Source organism: Antechinus flavipes, chromosome 1, assembly GCF_016432865.1.
Source record: "Antechinus flavipes isolate AdamAnt ecotype Samford, QLD, Australia chromosome 1, AdamAnt_v2, whole genome shotgun sequence".
Classification (NCBI taxonomy): Eukaryota; Metazoa; Chordata; class Mammalia; order Dasyuromorphia; family Dasyuridae; genus Antechinus; species Antechinus flavipes.
This window is the reverse complement of record NC_067398.1, coordinates 578,423,626-578,448,337: the sequence shown is the minus strand read 5'-3', so window position 1 is coordinate 578,448,337 and position 24,712 is coordinate 578,423,626. Positions and strand designations below refer to the sequence as shown.

Here is a 24,712-nt window from a genome sequence, read left to right as displayed (position 1 = left end):
ATTTACAGTACTGATGTACTATCTGGAAAAAAGGCAGTAAAGAGTTCTACACTATTGAAGTGAATCTAATATTAAAGAAATGCTAAGAAGTACTCTGGAAAACAATCACCCTTCTGAGCAGAGTGAATTAATCACATGCCAACTTGCTCAGAATCATTCCAATCATCCCATTCTTGTGAAATTCAGATTTTTCTTTACCATTAAAAAGAAATCTTTTATTTTTCCAGGCACTGAGCAGATAGATGAATTTGGCTTTCAGTTCAGAAATGTGATCATCATCACTTCTTAAGTTTAACATGTAACAACAACAACAAAATGTAGTTAAGTGTAGGCCAAAAGGAATATAGCTTACTCAAGTCTAGTAAGGAGAAACATAATTTATCATAATACAGATGTGTTGGGCTCCCATAATTTTAACAATGATCAATATAGAACTTTTTCTTTCATTTGACATTCATTAATCCTCTGGGAATTTGTCTTCTTTACCAGATAGCCATTTGGGTTTATGAAACTTGAGAAAAGCAGTGTATTTATTTACATAATCATTTGTATACAAAGTACTACTCCCACATCTCATTCTGTTGTGGAGATGATTGGTGAGATCAAGCACAGGCTCTAGCAACTTCTAACCAAACTCAAATCACTAATTGTGTGCAAGTCTATCTATCCACAAAGAGTTTCTATTGTCTCAGGACCAAAGTTTAAATAAAGAGGACCCAAGAATATTGAATCCTACTAGATGAGAACTTCTTCAGCCATGGTTATCAATAAACAGCACAAAATAAAAATAGTCTTCACTCCTGCAAATCTTCTGTTTTTGAGTAGTGGACTCTTAAGAATTATTTTTCAGATTTGGGGCAGCTAGGTGATACAGTGGATAGAGTGCCAGGCCTGGAGTCAGGAAGACTCATTTTCCTGTGTCACTCTGGGTAAGTCACTTAACTATATTTGCCTCAGTTTCCTCATTTGTAAAATAAGCTGGAGAAGGAAATGGCAAACAACTCCAGTATCTTTCCTGAGATAACTCCAAATGAGGTCATAAAGAATTGGACACACTGAAAATGACTCAACAACAGATTTAACTATGGATAGCCAATATTCAGTCTTTGTCCAGTGAGTTGATATACTTAACTAGAAGATGTATACCACATCTATGTTGACACGCTTGTACTCCCAGGTTCTCTTTGGAGAAATGAATAAAAGAGTTGGTAGACTCGGTTTATCATACAAGAACCTTTTCATGAGGCAGCTGGTCATTTTGACTTACAAGGTCATAATGACGCTAAACAAAGGGATTACCATGAAGGTATATAAAGTTCTTAAATCACCATCTGTAGCAGAAAAAGAAGAAGAAATTCTCAGAATATAACAAGATCCTCCAAACCAAGCCCCGGATACATAGTGACTATAAAATAGAAAAATTTTAACTGAGGAGGAAGATGGAATATGTTTTAGAGTTTTAAGAAGCCTAAGAAACTAAAGGTTTATATATTTAGAAGTACGACATCTATACATCATAAATAGTTTTAAAAGAGTAATAAGCACCAGATATAGAAAGCAGGCAAGGACTGTTAGTTCTATTGATTAAAACAAAAAACTACAAGATGACTTTCAGAACTAGATGTCTGTATGCACTTATATCAACTGACTACAATAAACACTAAATTAAATAGCAAATAAAGACTGAACATGAGTAGATAGCATTGTGTGAATTATAATAGCTTTAACCCAACCTATTTTTAAAAATTACTGTCTCCCACCCCCAATCCAAACAGGGAAGACTTTTTTAAATAAAGAATTTGACTTTATTACCATATATTGGATAAATTTAATCAGTGCAACAGAGTTGATACAACAATAGAAATAAAAGAAAAGAATAATCTCCTTGGTCAGAGCACAGAAGAGACATGACCAGATTAATACCAAATTTGAGTATAAGTTCAGTTTTTAAAAACTTGACATGAATGTAATAGATATAAATCATATTATCTTACACAGCAGTGATGAGCAAGGTATAGGTATACAAGTTTGCTCAGAAACTAGTATGAGCTTGACTACACCAGAACATCCCAAGAATATCTGTAGAGGAAACTAGGAGAATGAATACATGGTGAGAATGTGAGAGGGGATCAGTCTGTTGGCATTTATTTATATATCGAGGGTTGTTCTAAATAAAACTTAAAGGTCTTAATTCCAAATCTATGGTCCTATCGTCTAGTCTCATTAGTAATAGTAGAGTTATGACTTTTCAAGTATACCCTCAGTATCAAGTGATAAAATGAAAAGCCAAAAGAAACAACTAGATCTACAGAAATATGTTATAAATCCACATCAAAAATTACAATTATAAAGGCATTCTGGAATTGATTTTCAAAAACTCAAGGGAGAAGAGAATAACAGAATTGAAAGGATAATTGACATAACTTTTGCTTTTTTGAAGGAACCATAATCTTATTCTTTCATTTATGTTAAAATGAGAATTGTCAACCTCTACATCAAAAGCATTACTGATGAAGATATAAAGTAATAAGACATAAAAATTTTTTTGTATAAATCAAACTAAATCTTCACAAACAAGTGACAGCGAAAGAAAGCTACAAGAAGGGTTGAAAGACAATACTTGATAAGTATCAAATATAATCAAAAGAGTAAAAAAGACTTATCATCTTAACCAATGAAAAACAACTGATCATTTTGGAATGATCTGGAAATCAGGTCACTAACTACTTAAGGTCAGTCACAATTAAAAAATAAAGATGATAAGATCCTGGGTCTGTTTTAAAAAAAAAAAAATTAAAACACGAGACAGTAAAATGAAATGCAGCTTTAAGAATTGCAGCTTCTCAAAAATCAGTGCATGTTTAACATATGTTAATAACAGAGTAGAACCAAGAAAAGACAATTAAACAGTCTGCAGAGTATTAACACTGAGAAAGACAAAAGGGAAAAATAACCTCATTCAACTAAAGTGCTTTCATGAAATGTATATTCTCTATCAAATTGCTTATCATCTCAGTGATGGAGAAGGTGAGGCAAGAAATGAAAAAATTTGGAAGTTTTTTAAACAAATGTTAAAAACTATCTTTAGACTTATGAAAAATTATTTTTTTTTTTAAAGAAAATATCATGAAGGATGTCCTTCTGGACAGAGTTTTAACAAAAAGAGGATTCCCCACTGATGAGGTTTCCTAGAGTATCTCATTTGCTGATGACATAGTATTTATTCTGAAAGATCTGAAACACTAGACAAGAGACTAATGAAATCCATGACCACCAAAAAGATCAGTCTTGATATCAACATATGTTGCCCAACTTATGATGTACAGAAAAGCAACTTACTGAATTAGTCTAGTGGCATATTAGGACAGAAACTCCAGATGCACAATAAGTGAAGTCCAAAATGGAAAAAAAAAAAAAAAAAAAAGCTAAACTGGCCTATTTCCTTTTTTTCAATAACTTCTCCCTCTGAAACCTCAAAAATTATCTCCATAATACTTCACTATCAATAGTGCTTATGACACATAAGCAACTTATTGCACTAGTATATCCACATATTAGGATGGGCATCGCAGAACAGATAACAAGCAGAATCTAAAAGGAAAAAAAAAAGTTAAAACTGTATCCTCCTTTCAATGAACTCCCTAATAAAAAAAATTCTACATGTATTCTCTCAATAATGCTGCTATCAAGCCAAAACACAATTTCAGAAGCACCAAAAACTACAAGTATCTCAAAATACAATGAAAAGATTCATAGTGGGTATAAGCAAGCTGTAACATATCACCAATGAAGACATATATGTAAAATTTGACAGAAGATATTAGTAAGGAAATGTGTAAGTGAAAAATGAAATGGCCAGTCATATAATGAAAATGATGTATAACACATGATAAGCTATAATGTTACATCAGCACCCGTGGAATAGTAAGAAAGAGAAAATTTTGACGTTGTTGTATATGTCTATGACAGTTTTATAGAAGGACTTATATGGGAATTGTCCAAGATGTGAAAGGATAGGATGATTCATTTTACCAGAAAAGAAAATACTCAAATTTATGATATCATAGATCTAAAGTATATTCATTAGCATTTGCATATTAGTTGAATATACCTTGGATATATGCTCTGGGAAAAATGATGTTTAAACTCAAATTTTAGTGCTGTCCTTTTTTGGGTGACCATTTCTCAATTTCTCTTCTCTAGTCCTTTTAATCTACCAATCACCTCTAACCTAAACCTATTAGAAAAGACATGACAGGAGAAAATTAAAGAAAGCAGAAAAATGTCTCATTACTGTAGCTATTAAAGATTCTTGGAACACTATTTAAAAAGTACTAACCTAAAGTAATCAATCCCTAGATGTCATCCCAACATCTTCCTTTAACATTTTTTATATAATATTACAATAATCACAAAAACTTTAAAGAAACCCACTGGAACCTATAGTGGGAGACAAAGTGGAAAAAAAAATCAGCAGCAGTTCTGCCACTCCGGTTTCCCTTTCAATATTGTAGCCAAACAAAAGAATGAATGGGATAAAGTAGAATTAAGTACCCAAAAAAAGAGACACTAAGACCAAAAGTGACAGCTAATGAGAATTAGGCTTTTCTCTAATAGTCTCAAAAGCATCCGTGAATCTAACGAAGCTAATATTCCTTCCAAAGATACATATTACAATTTAGCTTTGCTTGGACAGGCAAGCTTGCCTGTCCTATACTATATTTATCCATATCTTCCCTTAAGTCATCCACAAGACAAGGTGCCTATCAAACATTTTGGGGACCTTTCTTAACTTCTTCATTTCAAGTTCAACACTGAAGCATAGAAGTTGTTTATTATCTCTTCTGTTTGTTCAGCTCATTTTTTTCCTTGTACATATTTTGATGACATACTTTTGTGTTATCAAAGAGCAATTCCTTATTTGTAATGTGTACATCCCATCAATGCCCATCACATGCTTCTGCTTTCCTATTGCCCTAGGAGTGACCCACAATTTCATTTCTTCAGAGTCTACAGTATGCTATTTTCCAAGGCATTTATCGCTGAAAGAATAATGGCAATAAAAAGATGGAACAGAAATAAATCAAATTTATTCATAAAAAATTATTATTTTAATCCTGCAAGAAAGAAAGGAAAAAGGAAAAGAAGAAGAGATAGGAGAAAGAGAGGAAGAGGAATGTAAGAAAGAAAAACCTTTGTTTCAAGGAAAAAAAAAACTCAGGGCCAATAAAGATTGTACAATTTCTCAAAAGCAACCTAACTTGGCTTAAATATGGGTCCAACCAATGTCAATACAAAGCATACTGATAAACAAATTCTACAGGTTGTCTCAACAGCTGCACTTTGGTCTGGAAAATAGGTATTCTTCATCCATTTGACTTTTCCTTTGTATATAATTAGGTCAAACTCTGGAGTGATTATGTATCTCATCTAGGAGGCCTTATGATATTCCTGTATTTTGATTCAATTAGCAATGTCATCTGCTAGTAAGAGTACATAGGGGACTTCACAATCTAAGGAGTCCTTCCTTAATGGGGTTCCTCCATGACAGTGAACACTTGTAACAAGCATATTCCTGTTTTATACCTAACTCCCTTCACATTAATATCAAGCATTAAATGAGGTTCTCTTAGTTAATTCTAAAGAAATTTTAAATGGTTTTGACATACAGGACATACAGGCTTGATGGAAGAAAGCTTTTAAGGGGGGTGTCTTTTTGCAATATTGAATCAAATGCTTTTTTCTTTTTTGGTGAATTCTTAGAACAGAAAGTGAACCAGTCATATAGTGAAAATGGTAACCACAAAATGTACTAAGACCAAAGAGATGTTTTTTGGTACTTTGAGTAGATTCTTGATACAACCATATGGACCAGAATTAGCCAGAATAAGATAGCATACATTGGTTAAGATCTGTACAATGGAAAGAAATACCTACATAAACCATGGGTTCATTTAAATGTGTCCCTTTACTTCTCCAATTAGACTAAGTTTTTTCAGGATGAGGAATGTATTTCTTTTGCAGCCCCTTCCCTTCTCTACCTCCCCCCCCGCCCCCCAATAGCACTAACACAATGACCATGCCATTGGAGTTAAAAATAAACTTGCTGACATGATTGTGGGTTCACAAATCAAAAGGCTATGCTGAATTGGCACTTTTTAAGCAAAATTTTTGAATAGAATACAATGCATATAAAAACTAATTAAATAAATAAAATAAATTATGTCTTTAGATATAAAATTCATAAAGCTAATCAGTAAAGCACTTAAAATCAAAATAGTTATTCACTGAATCACAACTTCCTTGTCATGAGATTTTCTTGACTTATCACAGTTTTATGCATTATGCTTCAACTAGTTTTCTTTTCAGTCACACACCAAGACTAAGAGTTTCAGGACACTAATCTAATTTTTTTTAAGGTTACCTATTCTCACCTCCTTACCTCCATACTGATATTAGGTAATGATCATTAAAGCACTGTTAATTATCTACAAAAAGAGAAGATTAGGAAAACAACTGTCAATAATTACTTCCTTCATCAATTTATAATTATGCATCTATTCTTATTGCTGTTTGATCTTAAGTCAATTGAAGATGAGCTTCATACCACCTGATTTATGGCTAGTCATGCAGAACTTAATCATTTTACCCTCAAGGTAAGTCACAAGAGAGAACTGGACCAGCAAGTCTCATAATTGAAAACCAGCATAAGGAAATGAGCAAGGGGAAAGCATAAAAAGTATTTCTTTCAATTCTAAAGGAAAAAAACGTTTTACAACTGGGGTACTTCACACAAATAGATGGTAGCCTTTTTGCCACTTAGAGAATAGTTTCCCAGAAATGCCATAGTTGGACAGTTTAATCACCCTGCTTAAACTCAGTAAGTCTCTTCAAATTCAGTCAGACTGAAAGCAAAGGATTTTGCTGCCAGAAATTTTAGAAATGTAACTGAGAAATCTTTTCATATCTGAAACATCTTGGTTTTTGTGAAACCTTTGGTGGAAGTTTTGTTGATGGTGGTCTTGCAGTGATAATGTTTGAGTGAACATAAGGGAGACATTTTAAATAGAGCTGTAGGAATTAATAAAAGAACATTGAGATTTTGCCTATCAATTCAAAAGCATAGTTTTAAAAATTTTGTATTTTATTGAAATAAACGCTTACTCTATAAAACAAAGCACTAAAATGCTAAATGAATTTATAATTTACCTGACACCTCTAAATCAGTTTCGCATTTTTATATATACATAAACAGTTTTGTAAACATAATGGTAAATAAGTTTTAAGAAAAAAAATAAGGCAAGTCGTCCTAAATATATTACCAGAAGACAAATTAGGGTGTCTTACACCTCCTACCTTAGTAATTAACAATCTGCAATTCCTTTTCTTATTTTATTTTGTTTAGGAAATGTTTTATGTCTAGCTAAAAACAATGGCAAATACATTAACACAGAATAACTATGTCACTGAAAATGGACTTAGTAAAATAAATTAAGAATGAAAAAAAAAAAAAAAGTTGGTCAAACAAAGCCCTTACTTTCCCAGATTCCTTTTCTCTTTAAGGGAAGAAGAGGTACACATAACAAAATAAACTTAATTTGATACTAGATCATAAATACAAATTCTATAATACCTCATCTATTTTTAAAAGTAACTTTATATTCTAGCATGTCAATCTTTCCAATTTACCCAACTAGTCCATGTAAAAGTCTATATTCAGAAACAGACATGGCAAAACTTCTTAAATTTGTTTCTCCTGCTCTTCCACTTTGCCTAGAAAGGTGTACTTATCCCCAGTAGGAACACTAAGGCCTACTGTACATGGAGGCAGGTTTAGGCTTGCTGGAAGGAAAAGACTTCTTAGTTATTAGCATTAATCAAGAATGGAATGAGCGCTTCAAAAGGAAGTATGTTCCCCTCTCACTTGAAATCAAGTGAAACCTGGATGACCAGTTGGTAATTATTTTGTGGATCCCTGGTCAGGTATGAATTAGATGTTGCTTCAGCTTTTATCATTCATAATCCAATCATAAAAATCTCTAAGTTGGCAGAGGTTTAAGAACAACTCGCTAAACTCTTGAATCAGTCAATCAACAAGCATTTATTAAACACCTCTTATGTGTCTGGCCTGCTGCAATGTCATGGAGAAAGACTGTATATTACAGCAATTTCCTTTGAGGTGGGAAGAAGGGAAATATCTTGCCCAAGGACACATCTATAACCTTCATAAGAAGCAGAGAAAGCATTTGAACTCAGGACCTCTGTCCTCCATCTTCAGGTTTCTTTCCATTAAAACATTATGGAATATATACTTCAACAACAATACTATATAATGACCAGTTCTGATGGACCTGGACATCTTCAGCAATGAGATGAACCAAATCAGTTCCAATGGAGCAGTAATGAATTGAACCAGCTACACCCAGTGAAAGAACTCTGGAAGATGACTATGAACCATTACATAGAATTCCCAATCCCTATGCTTTTGCCCGCCTGCATTTTGGATTTCCTTCACAGGCTAATTGTATACTATTTCAGAGTCTGATCCTTTTTGTACAGCAAAATAATGGTTTGGACATGCATACTAATATTGTATTTAATTTATACTTTAACATATTTAACATGTATTGGTCATCCTGACATCTAGGGGATGGGGTGGGGGGAAGGAGGGGAAAAATTGCAACAAAAGGTTTGGCAATTGTCAATGCTGTAAAATTACCCATGCATATAACTTGTAAATAAAAAGCTATTCATTAAAAAAAAAAAAAACATTATGGAAAAGAGAGGGGGTCAATTAGCTCTTAATGCAATAAAACTGGAACAGCAAACCATAGTAAAAAGGAAACTAAAGTGACAAGTAGGAAACAAAGAAAAGATACATCCAAACAACTAGAAATAATCAGAATGGCTTCCATAATAACAAAACAAGTCTTCCATAATTCTAGTCTTCCCTGTGAGAGCTGAAAAACTATGAGCCTAGAAGCTCCACGCCTGCCCCCAAATATTTAAGAGTAGCTTTAAAAAAAAAGTAGCAAAGAACAAACAGGGTGCCCATCAATAGGAGAATGGTAGCACAAAGCACTGTATATGAAAGTAATAGAATACTATTATTATGTGAGAAATAACAAAAGAATTTTCAGAGAAATGAACTGATACCAGTAAAATGAAGAGAACCAGAACAATTTATACAGTAAGAATAACATCGTAAAAATAACCAAATTGGAAACAATGAACAATTCCAATAAATGTGATCATCAACCATTAGTCCAGAAGACTTTTAATAAGCCACACTACCCACCTCCTGACAGAGAGGTGATACATTCAGAGACATACATTTTTGCATATTGCCAATGTGGGAATTTGTTTTGCTTGATTATTTATATTTATTAGAAAAATTTGGGTTTTATTTTTCAGGGGGACTGGAGAGAAATAATAAATTCTTCTTTATTGGAAAAATAAAATGAAAGAAAAAAGGAACTAAAGGAGTTTTCGTCTAGAAAGATTTTTTAATTTTATGTCCAAATTCTTCATTCAAAATAGTTCTACTTTTAAAGGACAAAATTTTAACAAAGTTCTCTGATGAAAGTTTTTTTTTTCAACCAGTTAAAAAATATGCAATCATCTTTTTAAAAACTATACTACTATAGAAATGCTTGTTTTATTTCATAAATTAAAATAACATAAACATGTATTTAAAATGCCCTCTCCCCTAAGTCAAAATGAGTTCAAACTCATATTGTTTGTGACTAACCCCAAATATGCTGACTACATGACTAACAACAGGTGAAAGAGGGTTCAGATTCACTCACTTGGCTCACATTAATGGATACCAATATAATATCTTCCCTAACCAATAAATTCAATGATCATGTTTAATTTAATTTTGGATTTTGATGTTTCAATATCTCTCTCTTTCACACACATACACACACACATGCATGCACAAAGTGCACGTGTGTGTGCATGTTTGCCCCAATTCTGTTGTAACAGAGAAAATAAACATAGATATCAGAATGATTCTCTACCCTATTCCTTTCAAAACCTTGCTTTGGCAGCCATGCCTTTACTGGTCCAAATCCTAACAGGAAATTTTCAAAAGAAAAAAGGAAAGCTACCCACAATTATGAAAAAATATTGCAAATCACTTATAATAACAGTTGTTGGAACTGTGGAGAAAAAGGCCTACCAAGACACTGCCAGGATAGGTATAAAGTTTTCTAAAAAAAATTTGGAACCATTTACCTTACTAACATAAGGCACATTTAATTTCTCAAGGTGCTTTCACAATTATTACCTCATTTTCCCACACCCCAACAATCCTGTAGAATGGGTTGTTCAGGCATTATTACCTTCCTTTAAGAAATAGGATAACAAGCTTAGCTCCAAAAAAAAAAAAAAAATTGTAAGAATATACCTTCCTGTCTTCACTGACAAGGGGAATTGGAAGATAGAACTAAAAGTAAGGAATATAGTTGTCTATACTGTTCCCAAGAAGTTGGTATATTATTAGTTTTACTAAACTGTTTTTTTTTTTTTCCCTTTCCTTTTTACATCTTATAAGGTGTGATTTCTGGATAAAGGAACAGAGGAAAGTATATTGAAAAATGAATGTGACATTAAAAATAAGTGTCAAGAATAAACAACTATATATATATATATGTATGTGTGTGTGTGTGTGTGTGTGTATACATATATATATATATGCATATGTAAACATAGCTGTTAATTATCACTACAATCATCATTTAGTAAACTCCCTTGTTCAGAGAGCTCTGGACTGGATTCACTGGGAAATTCAAAACTTAGACAAAATGATGTCCCTTCCCTCGTATGACTCTTTTAGGAATTTCAGCCAAATGCAAAGAGATGAAATATCTATATGGCTAAAGTCACATCTGCCTAGCAATAGAATTCTTAAAAGTTCCTCCAAAAGAAAGAGGTCATAAGAATTCTAGATTTCTGGCTTCCAGTTCTCTCACCTAGTATAACAACTGCTGCACCTCCAAATGAATACAAAAGAATCAAGTATCTAGATTCTAAGGGAAAGCAGAGTTTTTATTTCTCCTCCCACCTTAAAAAATGATTGACCTATCTTACTATCATACTACTTAGGGATATTTTGGAATCATAAGTCTTTATATGAAAAGCATCAGTACTTAACTGGGAAAACAAGTGGGACTCTGAAATTCTTTACAAATGATATAACCAAATCAAATGCATGCATAATATCTTCCACATTTGATACAAAATCTATGGCAAATTTTTCAAATTCAAGCTGCTATCCTCGTGAGTTGAGGAAAAGCACAATTAATATGAGCCAAATAAAACAAAAATTAGAGAGACATCTACTACCATATTGTGTAGCAGTGATGATGATATGGATTGGATCTATGATTTCATTAATAGAACTCCTGGGAAAGGAAATTCTTTCTAACAGTGCAGATAAGCATTATTATCAGTTCCACTAATGAATTGAACAACAGTGTATGTTCATCCACTGGAGACTAGCTAAACAGATGGAAGCAAATGAAAATAATCATACCAAGAAATGAATTTAGAAAAATTTGGAAGGTGTATATGAAATAATACAGAGCAAGGTAAAAAAAAAAAAGACCAGTTTATATAATGACTACAATAACATAAAGAAAAACTGTGGAAGGGGCCGCTAAGTGGTGCAGTGGATAGAGCAACATCCCTGAAGTCAGGAGGACCTGAGTTCAAATCTGGTCTTAGACACAACACTTCCTAGCTGTGTGACCCTGGGCAAGTCAATTAACCCCAATTGCCTCAGCAAAACAAAAAAGGAAAACAGTGGAGAACTTGGAAACTCTGATTTGTCTCATGGCCAACAGAGATTTCAAGGGACTGAATATAAAACCTGCCTCTTGACAGAAAAGCAAAAATAAGATGTATACTACTTTAATTCATCACAACAAATATTCCAATGCCAAATTATTTTCACCTACTCCCCTTATTAGTCCACCTAATAAGGAATACCTAAAACTATTTTTTAAAATTGTATTCATCCCTTTTTATGTCATTCATTTCTTAATGTATCCCTTCCTTACTTTCTGACCTAAAAAGAAGTTCCTTATAAGAAAACTTTAAAAAGAAAAACAAGTCATTTCAGTAAAGCAATACAATGCTTTAAAGTTTGATAATACATGCAATATTTCATACCGCAGTCCACCATCTGCCAACTAGAGACAATTTTCTTAACTCTTCTCCATGTCCAAAGTTGATCATCATTACACTGAATTCCATTTCACCCTTTTCTTTTCATTTACATTGCTCTTACTTTCTTTCTCTCCCTCCACATTATTTCTCTTTGTATCAGTTCCTATAAATCTATCCATATAACTCTGATTTCTTCATATATATTATTTCTTATGATACATATTTTATTACATTCATGTACCATTGATTATTTAACTGTTTCCCAATAAATAAACTGCTTTGCTTTTAGTTCTATAACAAAAAGAATTATTATAAATATTTTAGTCTAAATGGAAACTGTCTTTGACACTTTGGTATGAGGCTAACTACTGCAATCTCTAAGGGAAAGGAGATGAACATTTTAGATACCATCTTAGCATAATACTAGGCTGTCTTCCAGAATCATTAGATCAATTCACAACTACATCCAGATTACGCTAGGATATCTGTCTTTCCTCAGCCCCTCTGAAAATGACCACTTCCATCTTTTGTCTTCTTTGAAAATTTTGTTGGTTTTAAAGTAAACCCTAGTTACTGTAACATTTATCTTAGTAGTACTTTGAGAAGTAGAAACTGTTATTGTTTAGCTTTATATCCCTGATACATAACATAGGATCCGCCACAGACTCAATCATAAATGTTTATGAATTGACTTGGAACAAACTTTCAACTGTTGATTGAATCTTCATTTGAGAACCTTATTTATATACCCTGCACCCTTATCCATTGGAACAATGATGCTTGGTCTTACAAATCTGTGTTAATTCTCTTTATGGCTCAAGTATTGGATATTTAAACCTCTCTTAGGCATAATTTATTCATTCATGATGCTAAGTATATAAATTGTAAGATTTTTATTTCTGAATTAAGATGATTCAAAGGCAGAAAACCAGATAACTATAAACATCAGAAACTCTGATTAAATCACCAATAACTAGGTCCTGAACAATGGGGCTGACTATCAACATATTAAGAACCACCACCAAAATAACTTTATTCTGGCTTCTAAAAATGTTCACAATTTTATGGAACTTTTTTGGGGGGAGGAACTTTTTAAAAAGAAAAAAAAAATCACATCAAAAGCATACATATTTGCTCAATAAACAAAAAAAGAATTTCCAAACATCAGGTTTCCCACCCACCCACTTCAGAATTTAGCTAGAATAAGTCTCATCAAAAAATCTCTATTTAAGAAAAAGGCCACCTGGTATCACTCAAATCTACATAATGCTTTTTTTTACTTTCCAGGTTCCCCATTTTTCCACATTGATAATGCAATATCCTGAAAATTCACAAGTGTAAAATCAGAAGAAGTCTTAAAGAGTTCTTTTCCAGGGAACCCAAGATTTGTCAAAAAGTCAGGTATGGGGCAATAAGGAAATCCTTTAGTATGTGTCATAGGAACAGATAATTGATGGAGACACTCTAAGCACTAAATCCCAAAGAGATTTTAACGAAGGGAAAAAGACCTGTATGTGTAAGAACGTTTGTGGCAGCCCTCTTTGTAGTGGCCAGAAACTGGAGACTGAGTAGATGTTCATTAATTGGAGAATGGCTGAATAAATTGTGATATATGAATATCATGGAATATTATTGTGCGGTAAGAAATGACCAACAGGATGATTTCAGAAAGACCTGGAGAGACTTACATGAACTGATGCTAAGTGAAATGAGCAGGACCAAGAGACCATTATATACTTCAACAACAATACTATATGATGATCAATTCTGATGGACATGGCCATCTTCAGCAATGAGATGAACCAAATCAGCTCCAATAAAGCAGTAATGAACTGAACCAGCTATACTCAGCGAAAGAACTCTGGGAGATGACTATAACCATTACATAGAATTCCCAATCCCTCTATTTTTGTCCGCCTGTATTTTTGATTTTCTTCACAGGTTAATTATACACTATTTCAAAGTCCGCTTCTTTTTGTACAGCAAAATAACTGTGGACATGTATACATATATTGTATTTAACTTATACTTTAACATATTTAACATGTATTGTCAACCTGCCATCTGGGGGAGGGGCTGGGGAGAAGGAGGGGAAAAATTGGAACAAAAGGTTTGGCAATTGTCAATGCTGTAAAATCACCCATGCATATAACTTGTAAATAAAAAGCTATTTTAAAAAAATCAATTGGGAGAATAGAAAAAAGCAGTGTGCTCAATAATCTGAAGAAATCAAAGGAGATAACATAGGGAACCTTAATGCTCTCTGTAAATGTTAATTAATATTTGGCAGCAAGTTGCCAAACTTCCCTATGCCTTTATTTTAAGGGGAAATCACTCTTAAACCATAAGACACCAAGAGAAATCACAAAGAATGAAGTACTGTCCAGAAAATGGACCACTTGCAGATAAAACAGATTTTTCCAATCCCCTAATCCTATAAAAGCTATCAATCTCTGCTTGACAAGAATTGGCTAAAAGATGTTCCTTTTACTCCCACACTGGTTGACCAGGTTGAACAGGTAATCCTCAGACACATGACTCCCTATCTACTTGGCTACCAGTGCTGCAAAACTGCCAACAGGACATTTAAGCTTAAAGACCTGAACATGTTCATCAAGTTCTAGATTCCACACTGTCATCCCAACAATTTAAAAAGAAGAGAGCCCTTTTGTGACTTAAAAGTACAGAACAGACCTATATTTCAAGCATCATGAAGTTGTTTTGCATAGATAAGGACAGTCATAAAATTTTTGAAATGCAGTTCTAGATGTCTCTCTTTCACCTGAAGAAATTGTGCCTGTGGCCTGATGAAAGGCATTGCAAATAATAATCACAAATTGAATGCATAGGCAATAAATGTGTGTGTGTGTGTTTTTGTGTATATATGCACAGTTATAGGGAAATTTATAAATTTAGCATTTTAATACTTGGATTCAAATCAAAGGACACCCTAAATAAATTTTAATCAAGGAAAAGAGTCCTAAAGTGATTGAAAGCTCATTTTTTTTAAACTGAAAAAATAAGGAGAGGTAGGGTGGTATAAAGCAGAGTTTCAATCCCTTTTTACCGGAGAAATTTTTATGTGACCCCAGTTATGTAAGTATACAAAATAAGTATACATTTACTGATAATAAATCATAATATCACAACCCCCACATTCAGTTATGAGAAATAAGGGGTGATGAACCAGTTAAAGAAGTTGGAGTATAAAGGACAGAAGATTAGACTTGGGACCAATTAGGAAGACTTGGATGCAAGTCTTGCTTCTGACACTAACTGTGCCCCTGCCTAACAAAGATTAAGCTTCCTATCCAAGAAATCAAAAAACCCAATAAAAATAAACTCCACCCCATAATTCTGAAAACTCTTCTAGAAATTGTATTAAACCTATGAACGTGCTTTGGAGAAACTGTATTTTGCTGAAGTCATCTTCTGTCTCAAACCAAAAGGCAACAAAGGAAAATGTCCTGGCTTTATAATGGATTTAGTCATCTGCCCATAATAAATTTGTATGGGGTAATTCCTATGGACAGTAAAACAAGCCTTTGACTACATTTTTAAAAGTTCGTGCTAATGTTTGTTTCTGTAGTTTGCAGTAGCAATTGCCATTTCATGGTTCAGAATTCTTATTTCCAGGATTTCTGGGAGATTCTGTAGTTCTCTATCCAGCAGATCTTTGCATAGTTCCTTATCCACCCATCAAGATTTGTGGAATCTTGAAGGTCAGCTTTTAAGTTTTAAAACTCCAATTAATATTCTACAATGTAATTTAACTAAGAAGAAAAGAGATTAAACAATCTTATGAACATCAATTAACAAAAAATATTTTGGATGGATATAGCAGAAGTGCTAATTGGATGAAGTAGAAATCATCTGAGTGTGGATAGAACACTGCATAAAATACCAGACTTTTGCAACATAGTTGATTAGTTGAGGAATTGTTTTTCTCCCTTAAAAAAAAAAATTCTTTGTGGTAAATGACTGCTCTAGGAAGAGGAAATGAAAGGAATACATTGGGGAATGTAAATGAGGGAAAAATAAAAAATATATTTTAAATAACAAAGATTCTCAATAAAAAATAAATGCAGAAATGTAGTTACTTTAGTACTAAATAAGACAAGTTGTAAACACTCTATTGTAAATGTTAAACTTTTAATAGCTCTTTCCCAAGCTGCAGAAGATTAATGGAATGATGAACAATCAAGATTATCAATCTCTAACTGTGGCTAACAATTAAAAAAAAAAGTTTTCATGTCTTGAATAGCATAGTAAACTGAAATTTACATACTTATCTAGAACAAAATCTCTTCTATTTCTGTTAGCCTTACTGAATCTATTAATCTTCCTAAAGTGATTCCTTCTCTCTAAAGATGACTTACTGGTTACTTTGTCCTATTGTATCCAGATTTTCTAAGATTTTTTTTTTTTGGTCATATATTTTAGAGGATTCAAAAATGGCATAACTTGGCTATTTTGAATATTCAACATCATTCAAAGTATTAAGATACTGCTGATGAATAGTCAAACAACTTCTCAAAGAAAATTTTGGGAGGAACTGCTTTAAATTGAACTCATTCTAGCCTCCCCCAAGAACCAATCACAGTAAAGCAATAATCCTTTGTTAAAAATTGAAATATACAAATCTAAATCCAACCAATGAATCTTAAAGCAAATTATTCCTAACAGTAAAGGAAAAGGTCAGGAAGGCTATTTCTAAAAATAAAATAAATCATAATTACTGAGAATATCAGTGCTCAAAATGCTGATATTCACTAAGTTGTTTAGCAAAAATGTTCAAAAGTTTAAAGGCAAATATATCTTCTTAATAATTCTAAAGATGTCTAGAAATTTAAATCTGAGATTTGATTTTTTCAATAGCTTTGGTGGAAAACCTGATCTGTTCTACAGTTTGATTTCCACATCTGTAATATCAGCAATAGAGTTACTATTTATTAATATTATAAAGCTGTGAAATGTAATATTTGTCATTCATGACCACTAGGTAAGATTACTATAGATACCAAACTTATTCATATTATATAAAATAATATACAATGTTAGAATTAAGGTAAATCAAATACAACCATACCTATATCTCAAGTTTTCAAAAATATGCTGAGCATAGGTTAGCTGAGTTTTATTGGGAATAAAAACAAAGTTAATTTAGGTAAAGTCAAAGGTGCTCATGAGAATAAAAAGGCAGAAAATAAAAATAAAAATCCTAATAAATTCTAAAGAAACCCAAAGCCAAATAAAGAACCAACATATTACCCACTCTCCTTCCATACTTCATCCCAAAGAATTGTAAAATGAAGACATTGGTCTACTTGACATAGGCACAATATTTTAGTTCTCTATTTATGATCCTATCATCTGTACCAATATTGGATAGGCAAGACTGGGTAATAAATGATGGAAAAGGGATTAATTCTATTCCAATTAATCTCCATGAAAAAATAGTAAGCAAAACACCAAAGCTCAAGTCACCTTCACAGAAATTCATTCATCCTACTAACAAAATCTGTCTTGAATTATGTTTATCTTGCAGAACACTGCTCAAATTCATTAAAACATATTAAAATGTTTAAAATATTTAAGAATGATGCACCTGTATTTCTAATATTAGTTTTATCATTTTAGAATAGAATCATGCTGGGCCATGTCTATTCTACCTACAATCCCCTTTAAAGAAACTGATCATAACACAAAATATACCAAGATTCCAACCTGACACTTCCACATAGGTCAATAGACCTTTTATAGATCTTTTCATTGGATAGCTGTATTGTTTGATCCAATCATTAAAAGGATACACTCTGTCATTGCTGCAACATCCAATTTGTCAATATCAGGTGAACCAGGGCAACACTTCTTGAATTCTTTCCGGAGATCAAAAAATGAGTAGAAGCATTCAGGCAATAATACATTCTGAGAAAGGACAATGTAGTTACTAATAGCTAAATTATGTTTTATCCTATGTTCCCCAAATCCTTAAAAAAAAAAATCAAACAATTAATTGCGCTATAATTTGAATATATATTATTTTGTTCCATGAAATATCAAAATCAATTAAAAAAAAACTTTGAATTGATGATGACTACTTCATATATACCATTATTATTGCATTCTAAGGTTTTAATATACTTTATATTCTTGTCTTTTATTCAACTATTTTGATGTCAATATTGTATTTTAATTATAATAATCACCTTCTAAAATGGCAAAGAAATTCTTTGTTAATGGCAAAATTGAAAAGAACACAAAGTTGCATTGAAACTTGACAGTTAATCTGCCTTACTCTTAAATTTGATGTACTGTACCTATTTAGACATCACATAGTTATCTAATAGGGTGATAACTGATTTATTAATCACTTCATTCAAAATGCTATAATAAAAGAAAGGACTATAAAGACTTTTAGTAGCCCCTACCCTCAAAAGATTTGAAATGTAGTAAAATTCTGAAAACTATAAAAAAATGAACCATAGATATCTTCTGTCAATTCCTAATCCCAATATTAATTATTCATGATGGTTTACATGTGTATTACTTGCTCTGGAAATTTCTATGAAGGGAAATTTATTCTGTCTTTGTTTACTGAACACATCTGTTATCTCCCTACCAGAAAGAAGACAGCACAGTAAGTGAAAAGAACATCAGAAGTCAGAAGTGCTGATTCCAGTTTCAGCTCTAAAGCTTGCTGCCAGTGTGGCTTTGGGCAAATCACATCTCTCTGGGGTTTAGTTCCTCGTCTGTAAAATGAGCTTCAACTAAAGAGTCTACAAGGAGCCTTTTGGCTCCAACTCTATAATCCTGTGCACAGAGTTTAAAACTAATTGTAATATTCTTCTCATTTAATAAACATAAATCTAAAGAATTAAAGTAGCTAAATTCTAAAATCAATTAAGTAAAATAATTTAAGTAATTTTTCAATTGCTTAAAACTATAAGACCTCTGGTTTTTGTCCATCCACAAAGGTGGAAATAGATTTTGTTGTTACTAAATAAGTTCACTTATGCCTGATTCTTTATGACCCCATTTATGGGGTTTTGGGAGGCAGAAATAGGGACTTGGTTTGGCATTTCTTTCTTCAACCCATTTTACAGATGAGGAGCTAAGGCAATGGACCTATAACTTGCTTACGGTCAGATAGTGAATGCTGGAGGCCAGATTTGAACTCATATGGTACAGTTTTTAATAATTTTTAACTCTTTAAAGACAAGAACTCATTTTTCTTATTGTTTCTCCACCATGTAACAGTTCCTGTCCACAGTAGGTACTTAGTCAAAAAACAAACTAAATATTATTTTTGCTATTACTCAGATCTTTTCAAACTGAGCTGAACAGCATTATTATAGAGCATTTCTTAAAAAAGAATCAGCAGTATATAAATGTGCCTCAATATTATGTATAATAAAACAAAAAGATAATAGTTTTGACTGCTTGCTTATTATAAATTATTATTCTAGATGCTGAAAGGGTTTATGCAATTAAATAAAAAGAATTTAGATCACTATCAAAAAAAAATCCCAACAACTCTGAATGTTTATTACCATCAATTAGGTCTAATCCAATTTGATTCCCAAACATCTTATTATGAACATATAGCCATACCATATATATTGTCCCTAAATTTTCCTCAGAGAAAACATTAAGTCAACACCAATTTTCATATATCCTCACTCATTAAATTTCTTAAGAGCAAAATAAGAAATAGAAATAAAAATGAAATCAAGTGATTTGAAAAATTCTTCAAGAGTTTTGAGAAACTGACAATATGATATGGTCTTTAATATTAAATTACATGTTTCAATCTTAATTCATGAAAAATATAAACCATGATATAACTCAATTTTTCAGTTTTCTGTTTCTGAAAATTTCTCAACAGTGTATAAGGATCCTTTAAGTCTCCCTCTACTCTCCCCCTCCACTGAAGCAAAATTATGATAATAAATTATAATTAAGCATTTTCAACACAAAGGAAACTCAATGGCACTCAAGGTTTTTTGTTTTAAACCAAGCTTTTAAACAATTAGAAACATCCTGACTGTGCTTACCACACTTAATGGCAAATAATAGATGGTTATTAAGTATTTATTAATTGACTTTTCACTTTCCTAAATAAGTGTATTCTAACATAACCATAAATATCAGATCAGTCTCTGAAAAGGCTAACGAATTCTAAGCATCCTCAAAGTGTAATTTAAATTAAAATAACAAAGAATTTTTTTTGTAATTTAAAAAATCTGTATACTTAATCACCTCAAATTTTAACAGTTTAACAGTTCAATTAAAGGAAACACTATAAAAGTTTCATGTTTATTTTTAAGTTTAAGAAAACAATTATAGAAAAAAAATACACAAAAAAAACTTTACACAAAAAAAAAAATCTACTCTTACCTTTTTGGAAGCTTCAGGGTGCAAAATTTGCCTGACATGAAGCTGGCCATCAGTACAAAGACAGAAGGAAGTCCCTACCCCAATATTCAATTCGTTGCTGACAGATTGATTGAACTGAAAGGAAGACACACAAGAGGATACAACTGGTAAACAGATTTACAAACTGTTCAGTTACACAGTTTTCTACTTATCAATACTCAAGGAAACACATGCTAAATTCTGGCCAGGGATCTACAAGTGTTGCCCAGGGCAACAATGAAGGAGAAAAGCTTTCATAAAATTTCCTTACACACTTGTTTTCCCTTTAAGGGACTCTTTGATCTACTCCAATGTACCAATGCCAACGAACACAGAAGGAGAAAAATTTTTTAAAAGATGTCCTTTTGCTCATGAACCCTTATTTTTCAAGGAGTGGTTATTATTGCCTCTTGTATCACATTTTTCAATATCAGGCTTTCTCTGATGAAATGATTTTCTGGAGTAGTTTTTCTTAGATATCTGAAGAATCCACTTAGAAAGAAATAGAGGTTGTGGTTACAAGGAACCAGAGCCAGAACAAAGTAAAAACATCATGTGTTTTATTTCTTTGAAAGGTGTCCTAAGAAATTTCTAATGACATCACAAAATAAATGATCTGGTGTTTAAAAAAAAAAAGCAGAATTTTTTGCTATCTAAAATACATTATTTTATTGGAAATACACTACATCCCATCTGTTGCATATAGGCAGTAGTCTGCATTGCCCATCTACAATCTTAACTGCCCTCACCTTTTGACCGTCTACCATCCTTTTCCTGGGTCAGTGCATCACAAATAAATAAAGCTGTTTATTCAAAGGTCTCACCAGAGTGGTTTACTTTCTGTGATCCCAAAGAGGAGAAGAGAGGAACCAGCTCAGAGAGTTTGTTTGTGTCTTTCAAAAAGGCCACAGGTGAGTTATAAAGCACTCTCCCCAATCCAGACAGACCGCAGATTACAAAAAAGAACAAGGGGGACTCCTCCTATGCCATAAAGCCTTCGCTACACAAGTACTGCCTCAGAGGACCTACAAACCTCTAGAGACTAAGGCGGCAGGTAGGAGGGAGAAATGCACCCAAAGGAACACTTCTGCCTTCCGGCTCCCCCAGAGGTAGATTAGGCAGGCTGGGCAAGGAAACGTGGAGGCGTTGGGACCGAGTTGCCTAGCCGGGAGATAGGGACAACCTAAAGGACATCTAGAGACAATCTATCCAAACAATTACACCAATCTGTCCTGTATAGAGTTACAACTGCAGTGCCTAAGGTTTACAGGGAAAGAGACAAGAGAAATAGACAGGCAGACAGACACACGGAGAAAAGAAAAAGAGGGTGTGTGTGCGTGTGTATGAGATACAGAAATTATTTCCTCTCTTTGGCTTGAAGCCAATTTGAGAGTTTAAATAATGTTTATCTTGACCCAAGTTTGGAAACAAGGAGAGAATTCGAGAAATTAACAAATATTGTGAGGGTGGAAGGGAGAATCCTCAAAAAGGGTTTCAATCAGCTGCTCCTCTATTAACTCCAACCTAGCACGAGGTCTGGTGCCCTCGCCAGGGCCCGGCCCTCCTCGGCACCAGAAGCCGAGTCAGGGCTCTCTGGCCGGGAAGGAGTAGAAGGCCTGGGAAGAGTGAAGGTGGGGTTAGTGGGACAGGGGCTGTCTGTCACCTGTCGGAGGGCTTGCTCCAGCTGCGGGGCTGAGGACAGGCTTTCTGTGTCGATCTTGGTTTCTTCTTTGCAGTCTTCAGTCAGTTCCAAGTGATCCGGTTTAACTAGTACTTCGTGCAATTGTCCCACCTCCGCAGAGAGGAAAAGTAGGGGTCAGTTCCCCGCTCCCGTCTCCTTTCCAATTTCCACTATTCGCTTTTCCAGTATTCGCTATACTCTTCCCTCATTCCACTCCCCAAAACTTTCCCACACCTCCACCACCAAAGCTCTCTGGGGATCTGGTCGGATAATCAAAGCCTTTATTTCATACACCGGCTGCCGTCGGTTAAATTAGGCGGTGTCCTCCGGTCCCCTAACTCCGGTGAGTCCGACTGGGGCAGGGAGACAGCGGATACAAGATAATCTCAGACCCCATAGGTAGGGGTTGTTTGCCCCGGGACGTGAGGAGTAGGCCTAGCTCCGTTCCAATATTAGTTCCCCCGGGTATTGTCCCTCCTTAGCACCAGATTTGAGTTTGACCACAATTCGAAGGTCTGAAACAACGTCAGTGAAGCTCTGGAGGCCTTTAGATCCTCCACATTCAAACAGCAGAGACCACCCCTCCCTTACCTGCGCCCTCTCCACTCCTCTCCTCCCTTTCTCTATAGTCAACTTCTTCCCGGCTCCCACAAGTGGGACAAAAGCGCCAAGAAACAAATACCTTCTTGTTGGCCAGATCCACCACTTTCCACAGTAGAAGGATCAGTTCCTTCTCGTCCGAACCCAACTTGGCTCCTGTGGCCCCGGCAGTGATCCCAAAAAGCACCACCAAGTAATCAGGAGACGCCGTCATGACGATAGGTGGGAAGGGGGAGAAGGGGGGCTGGGAAGTGCTGAGGCGGCGAGGGAGTAGCGAAAAGAAAAACCGATGCCAAGCCCTTTGACAAAGAGAAAAAGGTGAAGAAAATCCACCCCCCTCCTCGCCGAACTGGTGCAAAAGGCAGTGCAACCACTCTACCCCACACCTGGCTGTATTACACACCGAGGGCAAGAGGGAGGGGGGGTGGGGGAAGGAAAGCTTCTGAGGCTTGCCTCTTTTTGTATTTAATTGCCCGTGAGTCTATGCAAAAAGCAAAGGGAAGGGCTGCACCCCTGGGAGGCGCGCGCGCAATGGCTGAAGGTTTTTCTGTTTGGGGGATGTGGCTCTACCTGCCCACCCTCCCCCACGTGGTGCAGGTAAGAGAGAGACACCTGGCGGCGCCTGCCCATTGGTTCCTTCAAACCACGACGTGGCAGCGATGGGGGAGGAGGCAGACTTGCCTAGAGGGAGAAGTGGGCCGGGGCGGCAGCTGCGACCCGGAGACAATGGCCGGATGAATGAAAGGGACTACTTGGGTGGTGAAAGGGCGGATACCGTCCCGAGAGGACCTGGTAGAACCCCTAGAGGTTGTGGGGTCTGCGGTGAGAAAGAGACTGAGCTACCTGAGGGACAGGGGAAAACTGGTGGAGAGGCTTGAGGACTGGAGAAATTGAGAATGATGGGGACGCCAGGAACAGAAAGGGAGGTAACTGAGAGGAGTGCAGGGTGGGTCAAAAGAAGGCCTGATCCTGGTGACTGGATGCAGAAGCAGCCAAAGCTCTAGGGAAAAGGCTGGGGTGGAGAAATCCCAAAGAAGGGAAGGGCAAGAAAGTCGGAGGTGAAGGCTGAGGGGGCGCGAAGTTATAGAGGGTGTGGTGGCAACTCGGGGAGGGAGGGAAGGAGTGAGCCAGCAGTAAACAGCAGCAGGGAGGTGGCGAAGGCAATACCAGAAGACCCGGAAAAGTCTCTTTGGAGCGCCACACACCTTCCAGTGCAAACAGCAGTCCCAAAACCTGTTGTATCCTCCCCCACTCCACCCTATCCCGACCGGAGCGCATACTTCCTTATCCGCGCCGGCTGGCTAGGGAAATTTTCGCTATTCTTGGAGATGAAATGATTGGAGCCGAGTCCTAAGGAGCTCGCCACGGAGGGAGGCACATCCAGGGGTCCAGCTTCACACCCTAAGGCAAAAGTGAGGCATTGGCCCGGTTTGCAGGGTACATAGTGAGGGGTTGACCTGTGGCTAATTCAGGCAAATGCTTTCCCACATATTTTTCGTTAAATGGTTGCGTTCATTTAATACATAAAATTAGTACACTTACTATATTTTTTGATGTGCATGTACTACATAGATTTAGATGTTTGTTCCAAATCTGATTTCAAGTTTGGGGATTGGGGTGGGAAAGTGGGGGTGGGGAAGGCGGCTCCCAGTCTGGCAACTTCTTTCACTAGTAGAGATTGGCAAATGAGTTTTAGTGAAAAGGTGGCTTAACGTATAGTGAATCTGGAAGGTAAAATCTAAATATGAGTATCGCCTCCGGCACTTAATGGCGGAGCTATTCTGGGCCAGTCGCGGAACCCCCCCCCCCATCAGTGCCTCGGGCTATTTAAAACAA

At 35.1% G+C, this 24,712-nt stretch overlaps 1 protein-coding gene across 3 annotated transcripts in view; it reads right to left on the bottom strand.

Annotated features, from left to right (window-relative positions):
- ESRP1 (epithelial splicing regulatory protein 1) overlaps window positions 1–23,455 on the bottom strand; it is a 100,545-nt gene extending 77,090 nt beyond the window's left edge. Inside the window, exons 1-4 of one of the 3 annotated variants that reach the window (XM_051970869.1) lie at window positions 22,959–23,455; window positions 22,259–22,387; window positions 20,578–20,691; window positions 17,991–18,105 (exon numbers count right to left, since the gene is read on the bottom strand). In XM_051970869.1, coding sequence (XP_051826829.1) covers window positions 17,991–18,105; window positions 20,578–20,691; window positions 22,259–22,387; window positions 22,959–23,090 — 490 coding nt within the window. In that variant the 5' untranslated portion in view covers window positions 23,091–23,455. The remainder of the gene's footprint in view (window positions 1–17,990; window positions 18,106–20,577; window positions 20,692–22,258; window positions 22,388–22,958) is intronic. The other 2 variants (XM_051970871.1, XM_051970870.1) reach the window with 2 other exon arrangements.
- Between the last annotated feature and the right edge of the window lie 1,257 nt (window positions 23,456–24,712).